The 18,653-nt window shown below is 37.4% G+C and overlaps 1 protein-coding gene across 5 annotated transcripts in view; it reads left to right on the top strand.

The window, feature by feature from the left end:
* LOC140730394 (echinoderm microtubule-associated protein-like 4) overlaps positions 1-18,653 on the top strand; it is a 236,006-nt gene that overhangs the window by 180,340 nt on the left and 37,013 nt on the right. For all 5 annotated transcript variants that reach the window (XM_073050716.1, XM_073050715.1, XM_073050713.1 and 2 more), the window contains one exon: positions 12,400-12,488. In XM_073050716.1, coding sequence (XP_072906817.1) covers positions 12,400-12,488 — 89 coding nt within the window. The remainder of the gene's footprint in view (positions 1-12,399; positions 12,489-18,653) is intronic.

Below are 18,653 nucleotides of genomic sequence, written 5' to 3'. Positions count from 1 at the left end.
GTTTAGCACAAATAGAAGACGAATTGACTAATAGTAAAATTTTCTCCCACTGCTCAGTGGATATAAGACAATGAAGTTCTTTTTCCCATTCCTTCTTAATTTTTTCTGATACTTCTGGCTGTATTTTCATGATCATATTATAAATGACAGCTACTAAACTCTTTTGACAAGGATTCAGAGCTAAAATTCTTTCCGTAATGTCCAATGGACATAGTTTCGGAAAAGACTGTAACTCATTATACAAAAAATTTCTAACTTGCAAATATCTTAAAAAAATGGGTTTTAGGTAAATTATATTTATTAGATAGCTGTTCAAAGGACATAAAGCTATCATCCAAAAACAAATCACGAAAACATGTTATACCTTTTGTTTTCCATAAAAGAAAAGCTTGATCCATAAAAGAGGGCCGAAAAAAATAGTTAGATATTATAGGGCATGATAAAATGAACTTATTCAAACCAAAAAATTTACGAAATTGAAACCAAATTCGCAATATATATTTGACTATAGGATTAGTTATTTGTTTATTCAATTTAGATAAAGAAAAAGGAAGTGAAAATCCTAAAATTGAAAACAATGAAAAGTCTTGTACAGATTTACATTCCGAATTTACCCATTGTGGGCAAGCAGCTATAGTCGATTCTTGTGTCCAAAATAGTAAATATCGTATATTAACTGCCCAAAAGTAAAATCTCAAGTTTGGCAAAGCCAAACCGCCCTCCTTCTTAGGCTTCTTTAAATATTTTTTGCCTAGTCTAGGATTTTTATTCTGCCACAGATAAGAAGATATTTTGGAATCAATAATATCAAAAAAAGATTTAGGAATAAAAATTGGTAATGCTTGAAATAAATATAAGAATTTGGGTAATACCATCATCTTAATAGCATTAATTCGACCAACCAATGACAAAGATAATGGAGACCACCTGGTAGCAAGTTGCTTAATTTGATCAATTAAAGGTAAAAAATTAACTTTAAATAAATCTTTGTTTTTTAGTAATTTTAATACCCAAATAAGTAAAATAATCTGTAACAACTTTAAATGGTAAACGTTTATAAATTGGAACTTGCATATTTAATGGAAATAATTCGCTCTTATTAAAATTCAATCTATAACCAGAAAAGTTACTAAACTGAGCAAGCAAGGACGAAATAGCAGGAATAGATCTCTCAGGGTCGGATATGTATAGTAACAAATCATCAGCATATAATGATAACTTATACGTCCCCTCCCCACGAGTAATACCCAAAATATTAGGTGATTCACGAATGGCTATAGCCAAAGGTTCCAAAGCAATGTCAAATAGTAAAGGACTTAAAGGACAGCCTTGCCTTGTACCACGGAATAACTGAAAAAAAGGAGATCTTTGATTATTGGTAAAGACCGAAGCCAAGGGTTTATAGTATATTAATTTAATCCATGATATAAATTTTGAACTAAAATTAAAATGCTGCAACGTATTAAATAAATATGGCCATTCAACTCTATCAAATGCTTTTTCAGCATTTAAGGAAATGACACATTCTGGTATTTTGGGTGAAGGAGTATAAATAATATTAATTAATTTTCTAATGTTAAAAGATGAATAGTGATTTTTAATAAATCCAGTCTGATCTTCAGAAATAATTCAAGGTAATATATTTTCTAATCTAGTAGCCAAAATTTTACTAAAAATCTTAAAATCCGTATTCAGCAAGGATATAGGCCGATAGGATGCACATTCAATAGGGTCTTTATCTTTTTTAAGAAATTAAAGAAATAGAGGCTTCATAAAAAGATTGTGGCAATTTGCCTATAATTAACGCATCTTTAAAAATTTTACAAAGCCAAGGCGAAAGTATAGAGGAAAAGGATTTAAAAATTCTGCAGTATAACCATCTGGACCAGAAGCTTTACCGGAATTCATTGAAAAAATAGCCTTTTTTATTTCGGTTTCCGTAATAGGTGTATCTAGGAATACACTATCCTCTACTGTTAATTTTGGAATATTCAATTTCCTTAAAAATTCGTCTATTATAGAAGAATCCTCAACAAATTCTGATTGATATAAGGAATTATAAAAATCTTGAAAGGCTTTATTTATCTCTTTATGGTCGATCGTCAGAGTGCCATCTTGTTTACGAATCCTAGTAATCTGTCGTTTAACCGAAGCAGTTTTCAATTGATTAACCAATAATTTGCCAAACTTATCTCCATGTACATAAAACTGGGTTCTAGATTTAATTAACTGATTTTCAATCAAAGAGGATAATAACAAACTGTGCTCCATTTGAAGTTCCACTCTTTCTTTATAAAGTTCTTTGCTGGGGGTCACTGAATAAATCTTATCAATTGCTTTGATTTTATCAACCAATGTTAATATTTTAGAATTAGTTCGTTTCCTAACTCCAGCAGAGTATGAAATAATCTGTCCACGAATAAATGCTTTAGAAGTGTCCCATAAAATTCCACTAGAGATCTCTGCTGTAGAATTTGTTTGAGAAAAACAAATCAATTTGTTGTTTAATAAAATTAACAAAGTCTAAGTCCTGCAATAAAATAGAGTTGAACCTCCAAGATTTAGCATTAATAGATGAATCCATTATCTTAATAGATAGCTTCAAATGTGCATGGTCAGAAATGGTAATAGAGTCTTATTTACAATCGGTAACATCTGTAAGTAAACGGTGATCAATGAAAAAGTAATCAATTCTTGAATAATTATGATAAACATGAGAAAAGTATGAAAACTCTTTGTCATTGGGGTGTAAAAAACGCCAAATTTCGAAAATTGCTGAATCAGTCATAAAGGAATTAATAAGAGAGGCCGATTTATTCGGAAGAGCTTGGGTGGGCTTAGATCTATCCATCGAAGGGTTTAAACAACAGTTAAAATCCCCACCCATTATCAGCCTGTACTGATTCAAATTGGGAAAGGATGTAAATAGACACTTAAAAAATTCAGGACAATCAGTGTTTGGAGCATAAACATTAACTAAAACAACTTTTTGTTTAAAAAGTAGACCAGTAATAAGCAAAAATCTACCTTGTGGGTCTGAAATTGTTTGTATAAAGGAGGTTGAAGAATCTATAAAAATGGAAACGCCTCTTACTTTGGCTTGAGAATTCGAGTGATATTGTTAGCCTTTCCAAAACCTAAAAAAGCTTTGACTATCCACCTTCCTTACATGAGTCTCTTGTACAAAGATAACATTAGCATTCATCCTATGGAATACTTTGAATATTTTTTCCATTTGATCGGATGATTTAAACCATTAGTATTCCAAGAAACAAAATTAATAATCTTATCCATATTGACAATATTTATTACAATTAACACATAAGGTTTTAAAAAAAGATGAACTCATGAATCCGGAAGAGGGAAGTAAGTTCAAGGAGGAACTGCAACCATTTTTGTAGTTTCATATGAGCCCATGAAGTAAAACTAAGCATAAAGCAAGCAAAATGAAAAGAAAAAAGAAAAATCCCCCTCCCTCCACCCTCAAAACCCCAGGAAAAAAGCCAAAAAGAGGCAAGCAAGCAATCTAACACTAAAATTACCCCCATGTCTCAAGATGGTAACTCAAACAAAAAAAAAGTTGAATAAAAGATACAAACCACCCATATTATAAGAAAGGGTTGGTATAACAAAAATTAAAATATAAAATTAGTATTATATATAAAACAAAAGGATTTAAAAAAAATTAAAACGATAAATCCATAAATAGATAATATTGTATTAGTGTTTTAAAAGAAAGTCTTTAAACTTATTCAGACTCATCAAAACGGATGTAACTTTCCAAGCACTAAGGTCTTTCGAGAAGAAGAAACGACATTTTATTTTTTTAAAAATCTTAATATTTAAACGTTAAAAATATTAAAAAGTGTATATGAACTTAAAAGAAAACCCTAATGAATTACTTTCAAAACTAACAGATTAATAATATGAAAAAAAAACAAACTCAGAAATAAACCAAAAACGGACTTTTACCATGTATAAGAAATACATGTAAGCCATACGTAAAAAAAACATCATTTTATAAAAGATCCAAAGAGAATTTTATTATTTATCCCTTATTGCCATTGAGAGGATGATAGTGAACTGCTTTCCTGAAACATTACAGTCCATATGGTAAAAGGACTCTTACAGTACATCATTCATTGCAACTTCCACCATCTTCAATGGGACCCTATCACCAAACACATCTTTACCTTGCCCCCAGTCTCCACTTTCCGTAGTGGTCACTCTCTCCCTGATTCCATTGTCCATTCGTACCTCCCGCCCACCCCACAATCTCCTTATCCTTGCAAGTGAAAGAAGTGCTAACCCTGCCCATTCACCTTGTTCCCCTCCTCCATTCAGAGCCCAACCATTCCTTCCAGGTGAGGCAACATTTCACCTGCAAGTCTGTCAGGGTTATCTGCTGTATCCATACTCCCGATGCAACTTCCTCTACGTCAGCGAGACCCAACATAGATTGGGGGACTGCTTTGATGAACACCTTAGCTCCATCCACAACAAGTTGGACTTCCCAGTGGCCAACCATTTTAATTCCAATATCCATTCCCATTCTAACATGTTGGTTCATCATATGAATTGCCATGATAAGACCACTCTCGGGTTGGAGGACCAACACCTTTTATTCCATATGGGTAACCTCCAAAGTGATGGCATGAGCATTGACTTCTCTAACTTCTGGTAGTTTTTCCTCTTCTCCCTTCCCTCTTCTTTCATTCCCCGCTCTGGCTACCTTCTTACTCTTCTGTTCTATTCACCTGTCTGTTACCTCCCAGTGGTGCCACTCCTCGTTACCCTTCCTTCCATGGTCCATTCTCCTCTTCCATTTTAAGCCCTCTTCCTCATTAGTCCTTTACATTTTCCATCTATCATCACCCCACCTCTCCCTGCTTCTCACTTCATTTGCTTAGCTTCCCCTCCTCTCTCCTTATTCTGCCTCCTTCTTCCTTCCTTTCCAGTTCCAGTGAAGGGTCTCAGCCCAAAACGTCAACACTTTTTTCCTGACCCGAGTTCCTCCAGCATTTTGTATGTGTTCTCTGTGTCTCCAGTATCCGCAGAATCTCGTGTGTGTGTGTGTGTGTGTGTGTGTTAGACTCTTATATAACCATATAACAATTACAGCACGGAAACAGGCCATCTCGTCCGTGCCGAACGCTTACACTCACCTAGTCCCACTAGCCCGCACTCAGCCCATAACCCTCCATTCCTTTCCTGTCCATATACCTATCCAATTTTACTTTAAATAAAGTAAATATGGTATATATAAATACTAATAAATATAAGATATATAAATATATCTTATAGTTCTTTAATAGTGAAATTCTGAGACTTTTACTCAGTTGCAATTAATGAATGACTCTGTATTTTGAAACCAGTGTTGTGTATAATTTGAGGGAACTTGCAGGTGCTAGTGTTTCCCAAGATCATGCTTTTAATAGATATAAAATGTCATTGGTTTGGAACATATGGTGGAGAAAAATATAGGTAGTTTCTATAGCGCTTTCTGCAGATAATGTAAATATTGTATGCAATGATGAAATCAGTCAATGAAAGACTGATGAAAGACAGAATATTGAAATGGAATCCTTTGCCTTGGATAATGTTGAGTTAGAAGTGTACTTAGAGAATTTGTTGGAACTGGTGAGAGAGCCTGTCTGAGACACTGAAGTGTTGGATTATGTAGGTTTTGATGGACTCTAGATCAAAGTCTACTTGGGGGTGGGGAGGGGTTGCTATTGTTTGCATGGTAGGGGTATGTTTATGTTTCTGCTGGTGCAAGTGGGGGGATGGTTGATGCTTCTGCTGCTTGTGTGTGGGAGGGAGATAGGAGTCTTGGGGCTCTGATGTTTCTATCATTCATTTTTTGGGGGGTTCTTTCATATGTCTGTGAAGAGTAAGAATTTCAGGTTGTCTACTGTATACATTCTCTTGATATTAAATTGAACCATTGAACTTAAACAATTATTCTATCCCTTGTTCAAGTTCCTTAGTATACTAAAGACATTAGAGAGGTATCTTTTCATCATTAATTGGATGTGTCTGTCATTTATAGCATGCCACAGAATGCCCTTGATATCTAGTCAAGGTATTTCTTAATGCAATAAGGCGTAGAGTTCAAGATTTGACTGAAAATGAATGTGGGAATTGTGATCTCATTTCAAGATGTACAGTATGATTTATGAATTGGAGTGGAACCTGGAGAGTATGATGTTTATTTGCAGCAATTGCTGTTCTGGATAGTGGAGGTCATACATTTGAATCAGCAAGTAAGTGCAGGTGTTATCCATAGCAACCATAATGCAGCAGGAAGAATGTTTGAAATAAGGAATAGTGAATGTCAATGAGTCACTTGGACAGAGCACCCTATGTTGAGTGGCTTTCTGATTAATGGGCAAACCCTCTCTGCAGGTTCCCCACTGCTACCTCAATATGTTGAAAGTAAAGCATTCAGAAATGGTGATGTGATTGAATGTGGAGGGGTAATGGCTAGAATGTATTGTCAGAGAGCATTCACTTGGCACATCAATCCAAAGCTGAATATTCTTTGTCATGCTGTAATTGTTTTGTTATCTGATGAGTTATAGATGGAACTGAACATTATAAAATGATCACTAATATTGCCATTTCTAAAATGGAGGGAGGTCATTGATGAAGGTCTTTGTTGGAACAAAAGTGCTGTACTTTGGATCTGCTATTTGAAGTATAGTTCTCATAATTAGACACAGTACTCTACTCATGGCCAAATCAGTATTCAATGAAAAGTCCATAATGACTTCCTTGCTCCTGTATTTTATATCTCTATTTATGAAGACCAAGGCAGTATATACTTGTGTGTCAACCCACTTTTCAATCTTCTCTCCACATTCAACAAATTATAAGCATTTATCTTTAAATACAGTTTTAACCAGAGAGTTTTTGTTTTGATTCCCTTTGGATCTTGACGGGTGAAAACTCTGCTCTTTACCTCTTTTGTCAATTTTGGACCTGGGCTAAAACAAAGTATTTTTTATAGAACCCAATCTGAGCAATATTGAGTAGTTCGATGGGGTAAGAGTCATTAGATAGACGTTTTTAAAGTGCTGATAATTGGGAAGAGGTGATGTTGGTAAATGCAGTATAAATGGCCTTAATGGACAGCTACTGCCTCAAAACGCCAGAGTCTCAGATTCAATCCTGATCTTGGATTCTGTCTTTCTGGAGTTTGCATATTCTCCCTGTGATCTTGTAGGTTTCAACCCGGGTGCTCAGCTCCCTCCCACAGCTACTGACAATTGCCCCTAGTGCACAGGTGAATGGTAGAACGGATGAAGCTGATGGATGTGAAAGCTTTTTGACAACAGTACAAATTTTCACTTTATCATTAGTACTCTCATCTGACAGTACTTGGGAAGTTATCTGTCCTTAGTTTTTTTTTTTTTACCTACTTGTACTACTCCACCAGAAGAGGAAAGATGGGTCAGTTGTTTCACAAGGATAACTACTAGGATAATGTTGATTGGGTAAATAAAATATTGGCAAATAGGAATTCTAGTTTTTTTTTGTTTTGGCAGTCAGGAAGTTACAGGGTGCTTCAAGCACATTAATACAGCTTATTTATGGAGTTTGAGATTTGGCATTTATGATCTTGACTATAGATTAAATGATATCAGCATAATAAACAGTTTATTGAATAAAGGTATGACATTTTCTGAAGTTTTTGAGTTAGTGGAAAACAAAATTACATTTTCAAAACTCTTTAGACAGTGAAGGTTATTGTATAGGTGGTTGAAATCTATTGGACAAACTGAAACTTTAAACAAAGTACTAATTTAGAAATATTTCAATAAATCACTTGATATGTGGGAATTTATCATTTGAAGCACCTCTTATGGTGACGAGTTGCAGTTCAAAGTACATTTATTATAGCAGTATGTATACTAAAAACACCCTTGAGATTGGTCTCCTTTCAGGCAGCCACAAAACAAAGAAACCTAATAAAACCCATTAGAAAAAGAAGACCGTCAAACACCCAACGTGCAGAGGGTAAAAAAACAAATCATGCAAACAATAAAAGTAAGCAAATAACATTCAGAACTGAAGTTCACATAAGTGAGTCCAGAACCACAAAACCAGCCATCACTTCAGGAGCCCATTAGTTGCAGGCCACAGCCTCTGTTCAGTGCAGAGAAGTGTAAACCTCGTAGAGCAGTGAGCTGAACCTTTTCAATCTGGCCTGGTGTTTAAGTCATCCAAACCTCAGGTTGCCCCTTACTCTACCTGGTCCCCACCGCTCTGATACGCTCTCGAACCTGCTGCCACAATTCGGTCCATGCCTGACCTTTCCAATTCAGCCCAGTCCTTAAATCAGTCAAACCTTGTGTCTTACCTCAATCTTGGGCCCTAACGCCTTCACTCCACCTACCTTACCTTGCTTCTGCCTCGTTGATCGCCTCACAGTCCGCTCCAGCAATGGTCAAACACTAGCTCATTCCCTGCACTCAGACCTAGGCCCTGCCGCCACAATTCGGCCCATACCCACCACATCACAACTGCCCTGCACCTTCACAACTTCAGTTCACACTGCAAAATTGCAGGTCATACAAACAAGGTAAGAATCCCAGGTTTGTATGTGGTGACATGTATGTACTCTGATAATAAACGTTAGTTGGACTGTTTTAACTAAAGTGGGAAATAGTGATAATCAACAAGTGGTGCAGCACCTGAAAGTGTTAGTCCCTGTGAAATGTCATTGGCCTTTCTCTTTCCAAAACTGCTGCCTGACAGGCAGAGTATTTCTGGTCTTAGTTCATTTTTCCAAAATCTGCAATATCTTGCTTTTGGATTAAAAAATAAATGCTAATGCTTTCATATCTTTTCTGAGCACTTTACACCAAATTCACTGTGATTTAGTACTTTACCTTGTGCATGATACAGTAAGGAAAACCATTCACAGGACTTTTAATGCAGCTCTGATTTGTAATGTTTATAATATAAAAGATCTATTGGTCCAGATGTCGTCTGTTTAGAATATATTTTACTTTGATCTTTCTGAAAGGACTCTGAAGAATTGCATTCCTAACATAACTAGTGTCCTGCCAGACATTGCGAGAATGTTTGCAATATCTGTGGACTCAATCACTCTTCATTCTGTGTCTTGATTTATTTTCGTAAAATTTCAGAAGGTTTCTTGGAAAGGAGTAGTTGAAGAAAACTAAGTCAGAAAAATTGAATGGTTGTTGGATATTAATTTGAAGCATAGGAAATGTTTATTATGCTTCTATTTAGTAATTACTAATTTGTCCTTTTAAACATGCAGAGTTTAAAGCCGAGAGCAACGCATACAAAATGCAGGAGGAACTCAAAGTCAGACAGCATCTATGGAATGGAATAAGTAATCAATGTTTCAACCGAAGATTCTTCCTCAAGACTGGAAAGGAAGGGGGCAGATGCCAGAATAAGAAGCTGGGGGGAGGGGAAGGAGTACAGACTGGCAGATGATAGGTGAGACCAGCTGAGGGAAAAGGAGGGTGGATGAAGTGAAAAGCTGGAAGGTTATTGGTGAGAAAGGAAGAAGAATAGATCTGATAGGAGATGAGAGTGGACAATCAAACAAAGTGAAGTAGAAGGGGCATCAGAGGGAGTTGAAGGGAAGGTGAGGGGGAAAGGATAAGGGGGTGCTATGAGAGGAACTGAAATGGAGAAAAGGGAGGGGATAAATTACTGTAGAGAAATCGCTGATCTAGACAAATTGTGAGACATTGCGAAGACAGTCCTGCCAAAGGATCTCAGCCTGAACCGTCGACTGTACTTTTTTCCATAGATGCTGCCTGACCTGCTGAGTTCCTCCAGTACTTTGTGTGTGTTGCTTGGATTTCCAGCATCTGCAGATTTTGTGAGGTATTGCTCCTGCAACTTGAGAAAGGCCCCATCATGGCAGTAAAGGCGGTCATGGGCCGACATGTCAGAATAGGAATGGTAAATAGGATTAAAATGGGTGACCACTGGGAAATGTAGATGTAGAGGAGGCTATACAGCGAACACTTGATACAGAAGCTGACCCTGACAGACTTGCAGGTGAAATGTTACTTCGCCTGGAGGCTCTGTTTGAGGCCTTTAAGTGGTGGTAAAGGAGCAGGTGCAACACTTGTCCTGCCTGCAGGGTCAAGTACCAGGAGGGAGATCAGTGGAGAATGATAAGTAGACAAAGGAGTCATGTAGGTAGTGATTCTTGTGGTCTTGTGGATAGAGGAGAGTGGTGGGGAGTGGGAGGATGTGTGTAGTGGTAGGATCCTGTTGAAGGTGGTGGAAGTTATGGAGAATTATGTGTTGGATGCAGAGGGTTATGTGGTGATGGGTGAGGTCAACCTTCTACTCTGGTTCATAACATTTTAATGATCTGTCTCAGTGGATCTCTGTCACCATTTCTGAAATAGTGTGTTACTCTTTTTTGGCAATTGTTAATTGTGTCAATTGTTAGACCAAGTCTCCTGTTACATATTTCCTAACCTTTGATCTGTTCATGTAGCTACATTATTTAACCAGTGCAGTTGAGTTTATGGTTAATTGTGACCTCCAGCCCACCTCTCCATGAGATATTATTGGTGAAGTTTTCAGCAATGGTGCTGCCATTGAACATCAAGGGAAAATGGTTAAACTTTCTGTTTGCTTGAAATCGGGTGGTGCAGCTGTTATTTTCCACATTATCCTGAGCTGCACCAAGTTGAGCTAAATTGGGCACAGCTTGTTTCATTATCTAAGGAATTATGAATGGAAATGTTGTTCATTCATCAGCGAATGTTGCCATTTCTGACATGACATCTGGGAAGGCTGGTTTTAATGAAGTGTCCCATTCAAAGCCACTGGCATTAATTATTGATATACAGCCAATTGTGTTTGCTAAAAAGATATACGTGTATGCTCTGTTCGAAATAGACTGATTAAACCTAACATGGTTATTATTAGTTGTGGGATGAGTTGCAGAAATTTACCTTAAATACGCACAAGATTCAATACATTTTACAATAGTATAGTTTTCCTATTTCTATAAAAATTAAAATCTCCTATTAAATCCACATTTTCTTTGTTGCTTGTGTGTGTAATCTCTGCATTTTGGGGCTTATTCACTCTTCTTGAAACGTTTTCTATTTTCTAAAAATTCTTCTCATAAAGCTCGCCATTGCTTGCTTTTCTTTTAATGTAACCCCTCTTATAGTTGAAATGGTGTCATCATTCAGACGACTCCTCATCCTCTCTCCCATTGTACTTGTAGTTCCTGGGTCCTGAATATTTTGCGGCTGCATTTCATTAACGCTTTCATGTTAAATGCCACTTCTTTAATTTATTCCTTCAGAGACTCTGCGTTTGTGGCATTTAATTTTTTGATGTTTCCAAGGTGCCTAACTATTACTCTGCCTTTCTTCCTCTTTCTTTTAGAAATAGAACTTGTACTGTTAGCTCCTCTTAGCTCCTAATAGTCTCCAAACAATATTGCTTACTTGCTCTTTCTTTTGTATTGGTCCAAACAAGAACCCTATTATTTAGGTCATCTCTCCACAGTAGTTTCAAACTGTTTCTCGGTGGCAGTGAGTAGGCAGTGTATTATTTCACAATCACAACCCCTCATGCAAAAGTTTATTTATGAGTATTTGAAGTGTTGAATCCATTACAACTAACATGGTCTTCCACCTCTACTTCTGAACCCTATCACCACTCTCACTTCTCTACATAGAAGTGGTTCACACCAACTCCCTATTAATGCTGCAGTTTTTTAAAGTAGTGATCAAGGTCTGGGTAAACTGCCTAAATACTCTTTCCTCTCCTATGAGTTGGAGTGCCTTCAATTTTCACCTCAGTGCAGTAGTTTTGAGGTAGAAACTGCTACCACATAGATGTTTGCCCAGAGCAGTCTTGCAAACTATTGGGAAATGTTTCTAGGCATGCAGTTTTCAGACACTACTTTTATTCTTTCTTTTTCAAATAAAGATTGCGAGTTTCACAATGAAAGCCAAGAAAAGCACTCAAATCTGTGACATTAATGCAGGCCATCTCACTGATTGCACTGAGAAAGTAAAAAATGTCAGAAATAGGCTTTCACATACCTAGCCTATTTGGTGAATCACTCATTATAAAGCACTTTTGCCATTGTACTGAAATGTGCATTGAATGCATAAAACAACTTATATTTACAATTAAAGTTACACTTTTTTCTACTCCTTTAGACCAAGCCTATATAATGCTAATGAACTTTAGCACAGTATCACTAAATCTAGGAGAAAATTGCATTAATAAGAAAATGCTTTAGAGAGTTACCAAACTGAAATAAAAACAAAACTCAAAAACTGAAAGTAGATGTGATGATTGTAAGTGATCTACCTGGAGTAAAAACTTTTGATTTTAACTCAGTTTTCTTTTATGTGATAGGTGGTTTGTTCTAGATGCTGAGACAAAAGACCTAGTTTCAATACACACAGATGGAAATGAGCAACTATCAGTGATGCGGTATTCTCCAGGTAACTTGTTTTCATTCCAATCATCGTAGAACATCATTAAAAGTGCATTGCTGCAAACACTGTGACAAATGTAATTTGTGATGAATCCAGTCCAGTCCTGATGCAGTCTTGACCTAAAGGATTGCCACCACACATGCTGCATGACCTCCAGCATTTTGCTTTTGCAGTTTGTATATTGGTCAAAAGGCCCCAGTTGTAGCCCTTCTTTTCCAGGCATTATAGATGATCAGCTCTGATATGGTTCTTGTAAATTTTCTTTTTAAAAAGAACTCGTCTCAGCTCCTTATCTCAACTGACATGTCATTTACAGGTGAGTATTTGACCAGGTCTTAGCAGGTAGATAATTACAAAACAGGATCCTTTTTCAAGATGAAAGTAAAATTGACAGGCTCTGCCTTGCCTGAAATTCTTGCAATTTTTAAAAAAAAATATTGGAATGGTGAAAAAAACACTTGCAGGCCAAATTAAATTTTTTTTGGATGTTAACCAAGGTAGGATGGATTGTATGTATAAAAGCGCTATTTTTAAAATAATCTTTTAATGGAATTTTACATATTTGTTCCCAATATTTAAGGTACAATTGGCTTTGGCTTTCTTAAAGGTATAAATGGCTGTGTCACAGTGGGCCATACCTCACAGTCTGCTACTTTGTAACTTGTTTTGCTGTGTGGTTTGACAAATCCATGTCACCCTTGCCAAACTCCAAGTGGAGCCTGGCAATGGCAGCTCACTGAACCCTGTGTTATGCAGATACGGTTGGCACTGGTGGAAGCTACGTAAATGTTCTTTGTACGTATTGATGGCTTACTTTTGTTAGTAATTTCCCAAGTAAAATAGTAATATTTTTGGCCTGCATCATTTTTAGTGGTGGTTTGAGGCCACATGTCACTCAGTCATCCACAAATGTGGCACCCAAGTAGGACAAGCAATACAGGAAACGTAACCCAAGGGTCGCTGGATAATTCTGAGCGAGAGAGAAAATGAAAAATTCAGACCCTGATACTAGAGCCGAACTTTATACATTAGTACTGAACATATCTCTTCACTGGTAAGAAAGGAGTTGGTGATATCTGCGGCACACATATTGCTCCTTTGCACTCATCCCTCACTACCCTGTCATCCTAGATGGAGTCAGAGACCCTGTTCATTTCTGAGCTACCATTACCGAATGGACCTCCAGCCATACAGCATTTAAGTGGAGCCAGATATGATGCTGCTTCCTAGTGCCACAGGTCTTGGAAGCAGTCTCGCAACATGCATTGAGTCTTTTTTGAATGCCAGTCAATAATTCAGTTTCCAGGATTACAGCATTGTTATAAATTCTAGCCTTTATAATGAAGTTTATAATTCCTGAGAACAACATATGACAATTATATCTTCAAACAGGAAAAATTAAAAGTTAATCTAATTATATATTTTTGAAACAAGACACCTACTTAACAAATGAAGTCCCATAATAAGAAATTCATAAGTTTCACATGCATATACACATTCTTTTCTACAAATAGCAGACCTAGCTTCTTCACTCTCTCCACCTTTAATAATTGTTATTTCTTATCAGTGTTAGGTGCTTTTGATGCCATTTATCAGGATATTGTGGAAATATGGCAACCATATTAAATGTTTTTGTGTATTTTCTGCATTATAGACAAATCAATTTATGGACGTCTATATTTAATTACAGTCCTTAAAACCACTTAAAAACTTGGAACCATTCTGTAGGAAGAAACTTAATTTTGCTAATCTTTAATACGTGCTTGGCTAAGAACCAGTTGAAGTTAATCAACTGCAGAAGGAGGCTAAGTAGTGAACTTTGTTGGCTAGCCCCAGGGTAGTAATTAACTACCTTTTTGTTGCATCATGTCTAATCTTAGATGAAGCTGCTTCAATAGAATATATTGACAATTTAATTCATTATAGCTTTTCAACAGAACATAGGTGCGCGTGTTGCCGTGGGGCCTATCAGACTGCTTTATTCACTGGTGGAAAATGGGATTGGGGGCTTGTATCAGTTCAGCAACAGCACTGCAGCCTGTCAAATGTTCAGTCGAGATGAAGATCAGAACTGAAACCTGCTGGAAACAGATTTCAGTTTCTCCCACTGGAAACGGTGTTAAAAAGTTTCAAGATGAGTTGATGGCTTTTGGTTGATTTGGTGTATGCTTACAGACATTTGTTTTCTTTAAGACTAGGTGTAACTTTCTTGAGACATTTTTGAAAAAGATGTTTCTTAGATGTACTAATTTAATATTTTTATGTGCATTACCAATGATTTGTTACAACACTAGGGAGTGTTAAATTTAGAATGGTAAATTTTCAGTGATAATCTTGTACTATGTCTGAGCATTGTGAATTTTATTTGTCTGTTGGTCATGTCCCAGCAATCTGCGATTTGTATGTTAATGCTTTAAATGATAATGTAAACTTTTTTTAATTACCACTTTGTTAATCAGTGGAAAATTTGTGTGAAAGATTTTCCTTTGGTGACCAGTGTCTAAAGTGGCTGCTGATAATGTTTGTCTTCTCTGGCCGTGTGTATGACTTGACAGCCTATACCTGGCCTATACAATTGAAAATCGCACTACCCCTTTCCCCCACCACCACTGGCAGAAATGCAAGTTACTTTCTGTACCTAAAGGACAGCAGGAAGGCAAAGGCTTCCTATCAGAGTTGGTAATGATTCCGGGTATTAAGGTATTGCCCTTTTAATTTAAGCAGTACAAGCTTAACAGTCGCAGGGACTTGATGAGCTCGATCCTCAAGATTGAATAGGAAAGAGAAAGATTGAATAGGAGAATGAGGAAAGATTTGATAGAAGTTTATAAAATTGATGAGTATGGATAGGGTAAATGCAAGCAGGCTTTTTCCACTTTTCTAGATCTAGAGGTCATAGTTTTTAAAATGAAATATTTAAGGCAATAGCTCCCAAAGTGGGTGACATTGCCTCCCTGGGGATGATAGGAGTTTCTAAGGGGGCAATAAAGATAAAGTGGGCAAGGGGAGCAGCTGAGAGATTACAAGCTTAATGATTACTTACTATAAGCATTTGATCGTCAGTGTCTCATAAGTGATTACAATGATCATGTAATTACTTCATCTCTAGCTAATCCACTGTTCTGTTGGCCAATTGCTTGAAACACATTAAAATTGTTGAAAGAGCAATGTGATACTTCTGTATCTGGCATGTCATGAGAAATCTGGACTGAAGAAATTGTCTATGATTATTGTCATTCACTACTGTAGCACAGTGCTAGCTACTATGATGCTCTTAATCATGCAGTAACACAATTACTCAGTGTCACTCAATGGAGTAAAGTTCAGAATTTTCCTTTTTAAATGGTCTTGACTTCATTCCTCTAACCCATGGCCCAACCAATATATCGCTGCCCCACTTTATGTACCTTCAGACAGAGTGTCAGGTTTTGCCTGAGCTATGATGATGTTAAACTTTCCCCTTTACTGATCACAGCATTGGAGGTTGGACTTGGGCAGTAGGCAATTAATTGTGGTTGTTACTCTAACAAAACTGGCAAAAGCAGAACAAAGAAATGCAAACAGTATAGTTGGAGTATCTGAAATATGGATTTATACCAGCACAAAGCAACGAACAGTACCCAATGTGTTTGTTTTGTAAGATTTTTTTCAAATGAGGCAATGAAATCATCTAAAATCCTTGAACATTTGAAGAGAATACACTCTGATAAAGCAAGCAAGAACTTGGCTTATCTTCGGAAATGGAAAACACTTCACAAGATGTTTGCTTGTACTTCTGAACAAAATAGTGATGGTTTGCATGCTTGATACAACACTTCATTGCTCATTGCTAAATAGGGAAAGCCCCATTTGTTTGGAGAAAAACTGACGCTTCCAGCAGTAAGAGAGTCTGAGTATGGTTTTGCAAAAGTCACTAGAGCAAATAATTAAAGCAATTCCACTCAACGACAACTCTGTTCAAAGATACATAGATGAAATGTCTGAGAATGTGTAAGACACGTGGTACAACATACTTGGGACAGTAGAATTTGCTCTGCAGTTGGATGAGTCAACTTTGCCAGGCAGCGAATCTTTGCTTTTTGGTTATGCCCATTTCATAAAATTTTAAAGCATGGTTTAAGACTTGTTATTTGCTTGGGAACTAGAAACAGATACAGAGGGGGAATCAATATTTTAGATTGTTGAGTAATTTTTCAAAGAGTATGATATTCCACTCACCAATGTTCTTGCTTGTGCAAAAGATGGGGTATCTTCAATGACAGGATGCCACTGTAGGGTTATTATTTTCTTTAAAAAAGCTGTACCGAACATACTTACCACTCACTGTGGAATTCACAGGTAACATCTGGCTGCAAAAAATCCTAGGTGTTCAGTTACACAAATCATTAAATACTATTATCACAGTCCCATCAAGTCCCGTGGTCTCAATTCCCAAATATTACAAGTGTTTTGTATTAAGAATGGTGAACAGTTTGGATGCACTGAAGTCAGATGGCTCTCAAAAGGAAAATACCTGAGATGCTTTTATGTGCTTTTTGAAACAGTGATAAAGTTCTTTGAAGACTCAGATGCTCTATTCAGTAATCAACTCAAGAATACTAGGCATGACATTGCTTATTTGTCAGAATTATTTGTAAAGCTTAATGAATCAATCTTCAATTTTAAGGAAATTATGTGAATCTTATTAAGTCAGTTCAGTTATCTCCACTTTCCGTCCAAGTTAACCCCTTTTAAGTACATCATTGCCCATCGCAACCTTTTCTAATTCCTGATCCCCTCTGAGTTGGAAGAAGAAGAAAGAATACCAGATGATGAACTTCAAATATACGGTGCCCATCTTGGTGCACTGCAGAAAGCAATGTCAGAGAGATTTCAGGACCTTTTCTTGATCCAAATTCCAGATTGGGTAATAAGTCCATTCCTGAACACTATTGTAATGAGGAATGAAAGAGAAAAATGGGGAAAGAACTGACCTCACTACAAAATGACTGAGCTGAAGCCGAGGTTCAAAAAAATCATATCAAGAAAGGTCACAGAAAGAAATCTCTGAAAGCTGTCCTTTTAACCTACCATGGGAATTCTCCGGGGTTATTTTGGTAGCAGTATACTTTCCACCTCAGGCCAATGTCAACCAGGCTTTAGATGATCTGAGCAATGGGATCAACATGCACGAAACACCACACCCTAATGCCTTTCAGATTCAGATTCACCGTCATTTTCAGAGATTTTAACAAGGCCAGTCTGAAAAAAATCACTAAGCAGTTACCATCATCAGATCACTTGCAATACCAGAGGAAGCAACACACTGGACCATTATTACACCGCCATCAAGAATGGCTACCGTGCTATTCCACACTCTCACTTTGGGAAGTCTGATCACCTGGCTGTACTTCTACTCCCTGAGTATAGGCAGAGACTGAAGACTGAAGCACCAGTCATGAGGACCAAGAAGGTATGGACAAGGGAAGCACAGGAGCGCCTACAGGACTGCTTTGAACCGGTGGACTGGACTGTATTCAGGGATTCATCTTCGAACCTGGATGAGTATGCTGCAGTGGTTACCGACTTCATTAAAACCTGTGTGGATGAGTGGGTGCCTACAAAGACTTGCTGTACATTCCCAAACCAAAAGTCGTGGATGAACCAGGAGGTACGTCGTCTGCTGAAGGCTAGATCTGTGACATTCAAGGCTGGTGACCCAGGCCTGTACCAGAAAACCAGATATCATTTGCGGAGGGCTATTTCAAGGGTGAAGAGACAATTTCGAATGAGGTTGGAGGTGACATCAGATGCACGGCAACTCTGGCAGGGTCTGCAAGACATTACTTTCTACAAAGTGAAACCCAATAACATGAATGGCAGCGATGCTTCACTACCGGATGTACTCAATGCTTTCTATGCACGCTTTGAAAGGGAGAACACAACTACAGCTGTGAAGATCCCTGCTGCACCTGACGACCCTGTGATCTCTGTCTCAGAGGCCGATGTTAGGCTGTCTTTAAAGAGAGTGAACCCTCGCAAGGCGGAAGGTCCAGATGGATTTCCTGGTAAGGCTCTGTGAAAACCTGTGCCAACAACTAGCGGGAGCATTCAAGGACATTTTCAACCTCTCACTGCTACGGGCAGAAGTTCCCACTTGCTTCAAAAAGGCAACAATTATACCAGTGCCTA

This window comes from Hemitrygon akajei, chromosome 7 (genome assembly GCF_048418815.1).
Source record: "Hemitrygon akajei chromosome 7, sHemAka1.3, whole genome shotgun sequence".
Lineage (NCBI taxonomy): Eukaryota > Metazoa > Chordata > Chondrichthyes > Myliobatiformes > Dasyatidae > Hemitrygon > Hemitrygon akajei.
Note: the sequence above shows the minus strand (reverse complement) of the source record. Positions and strands in the feature narration are given on the sequence as shown.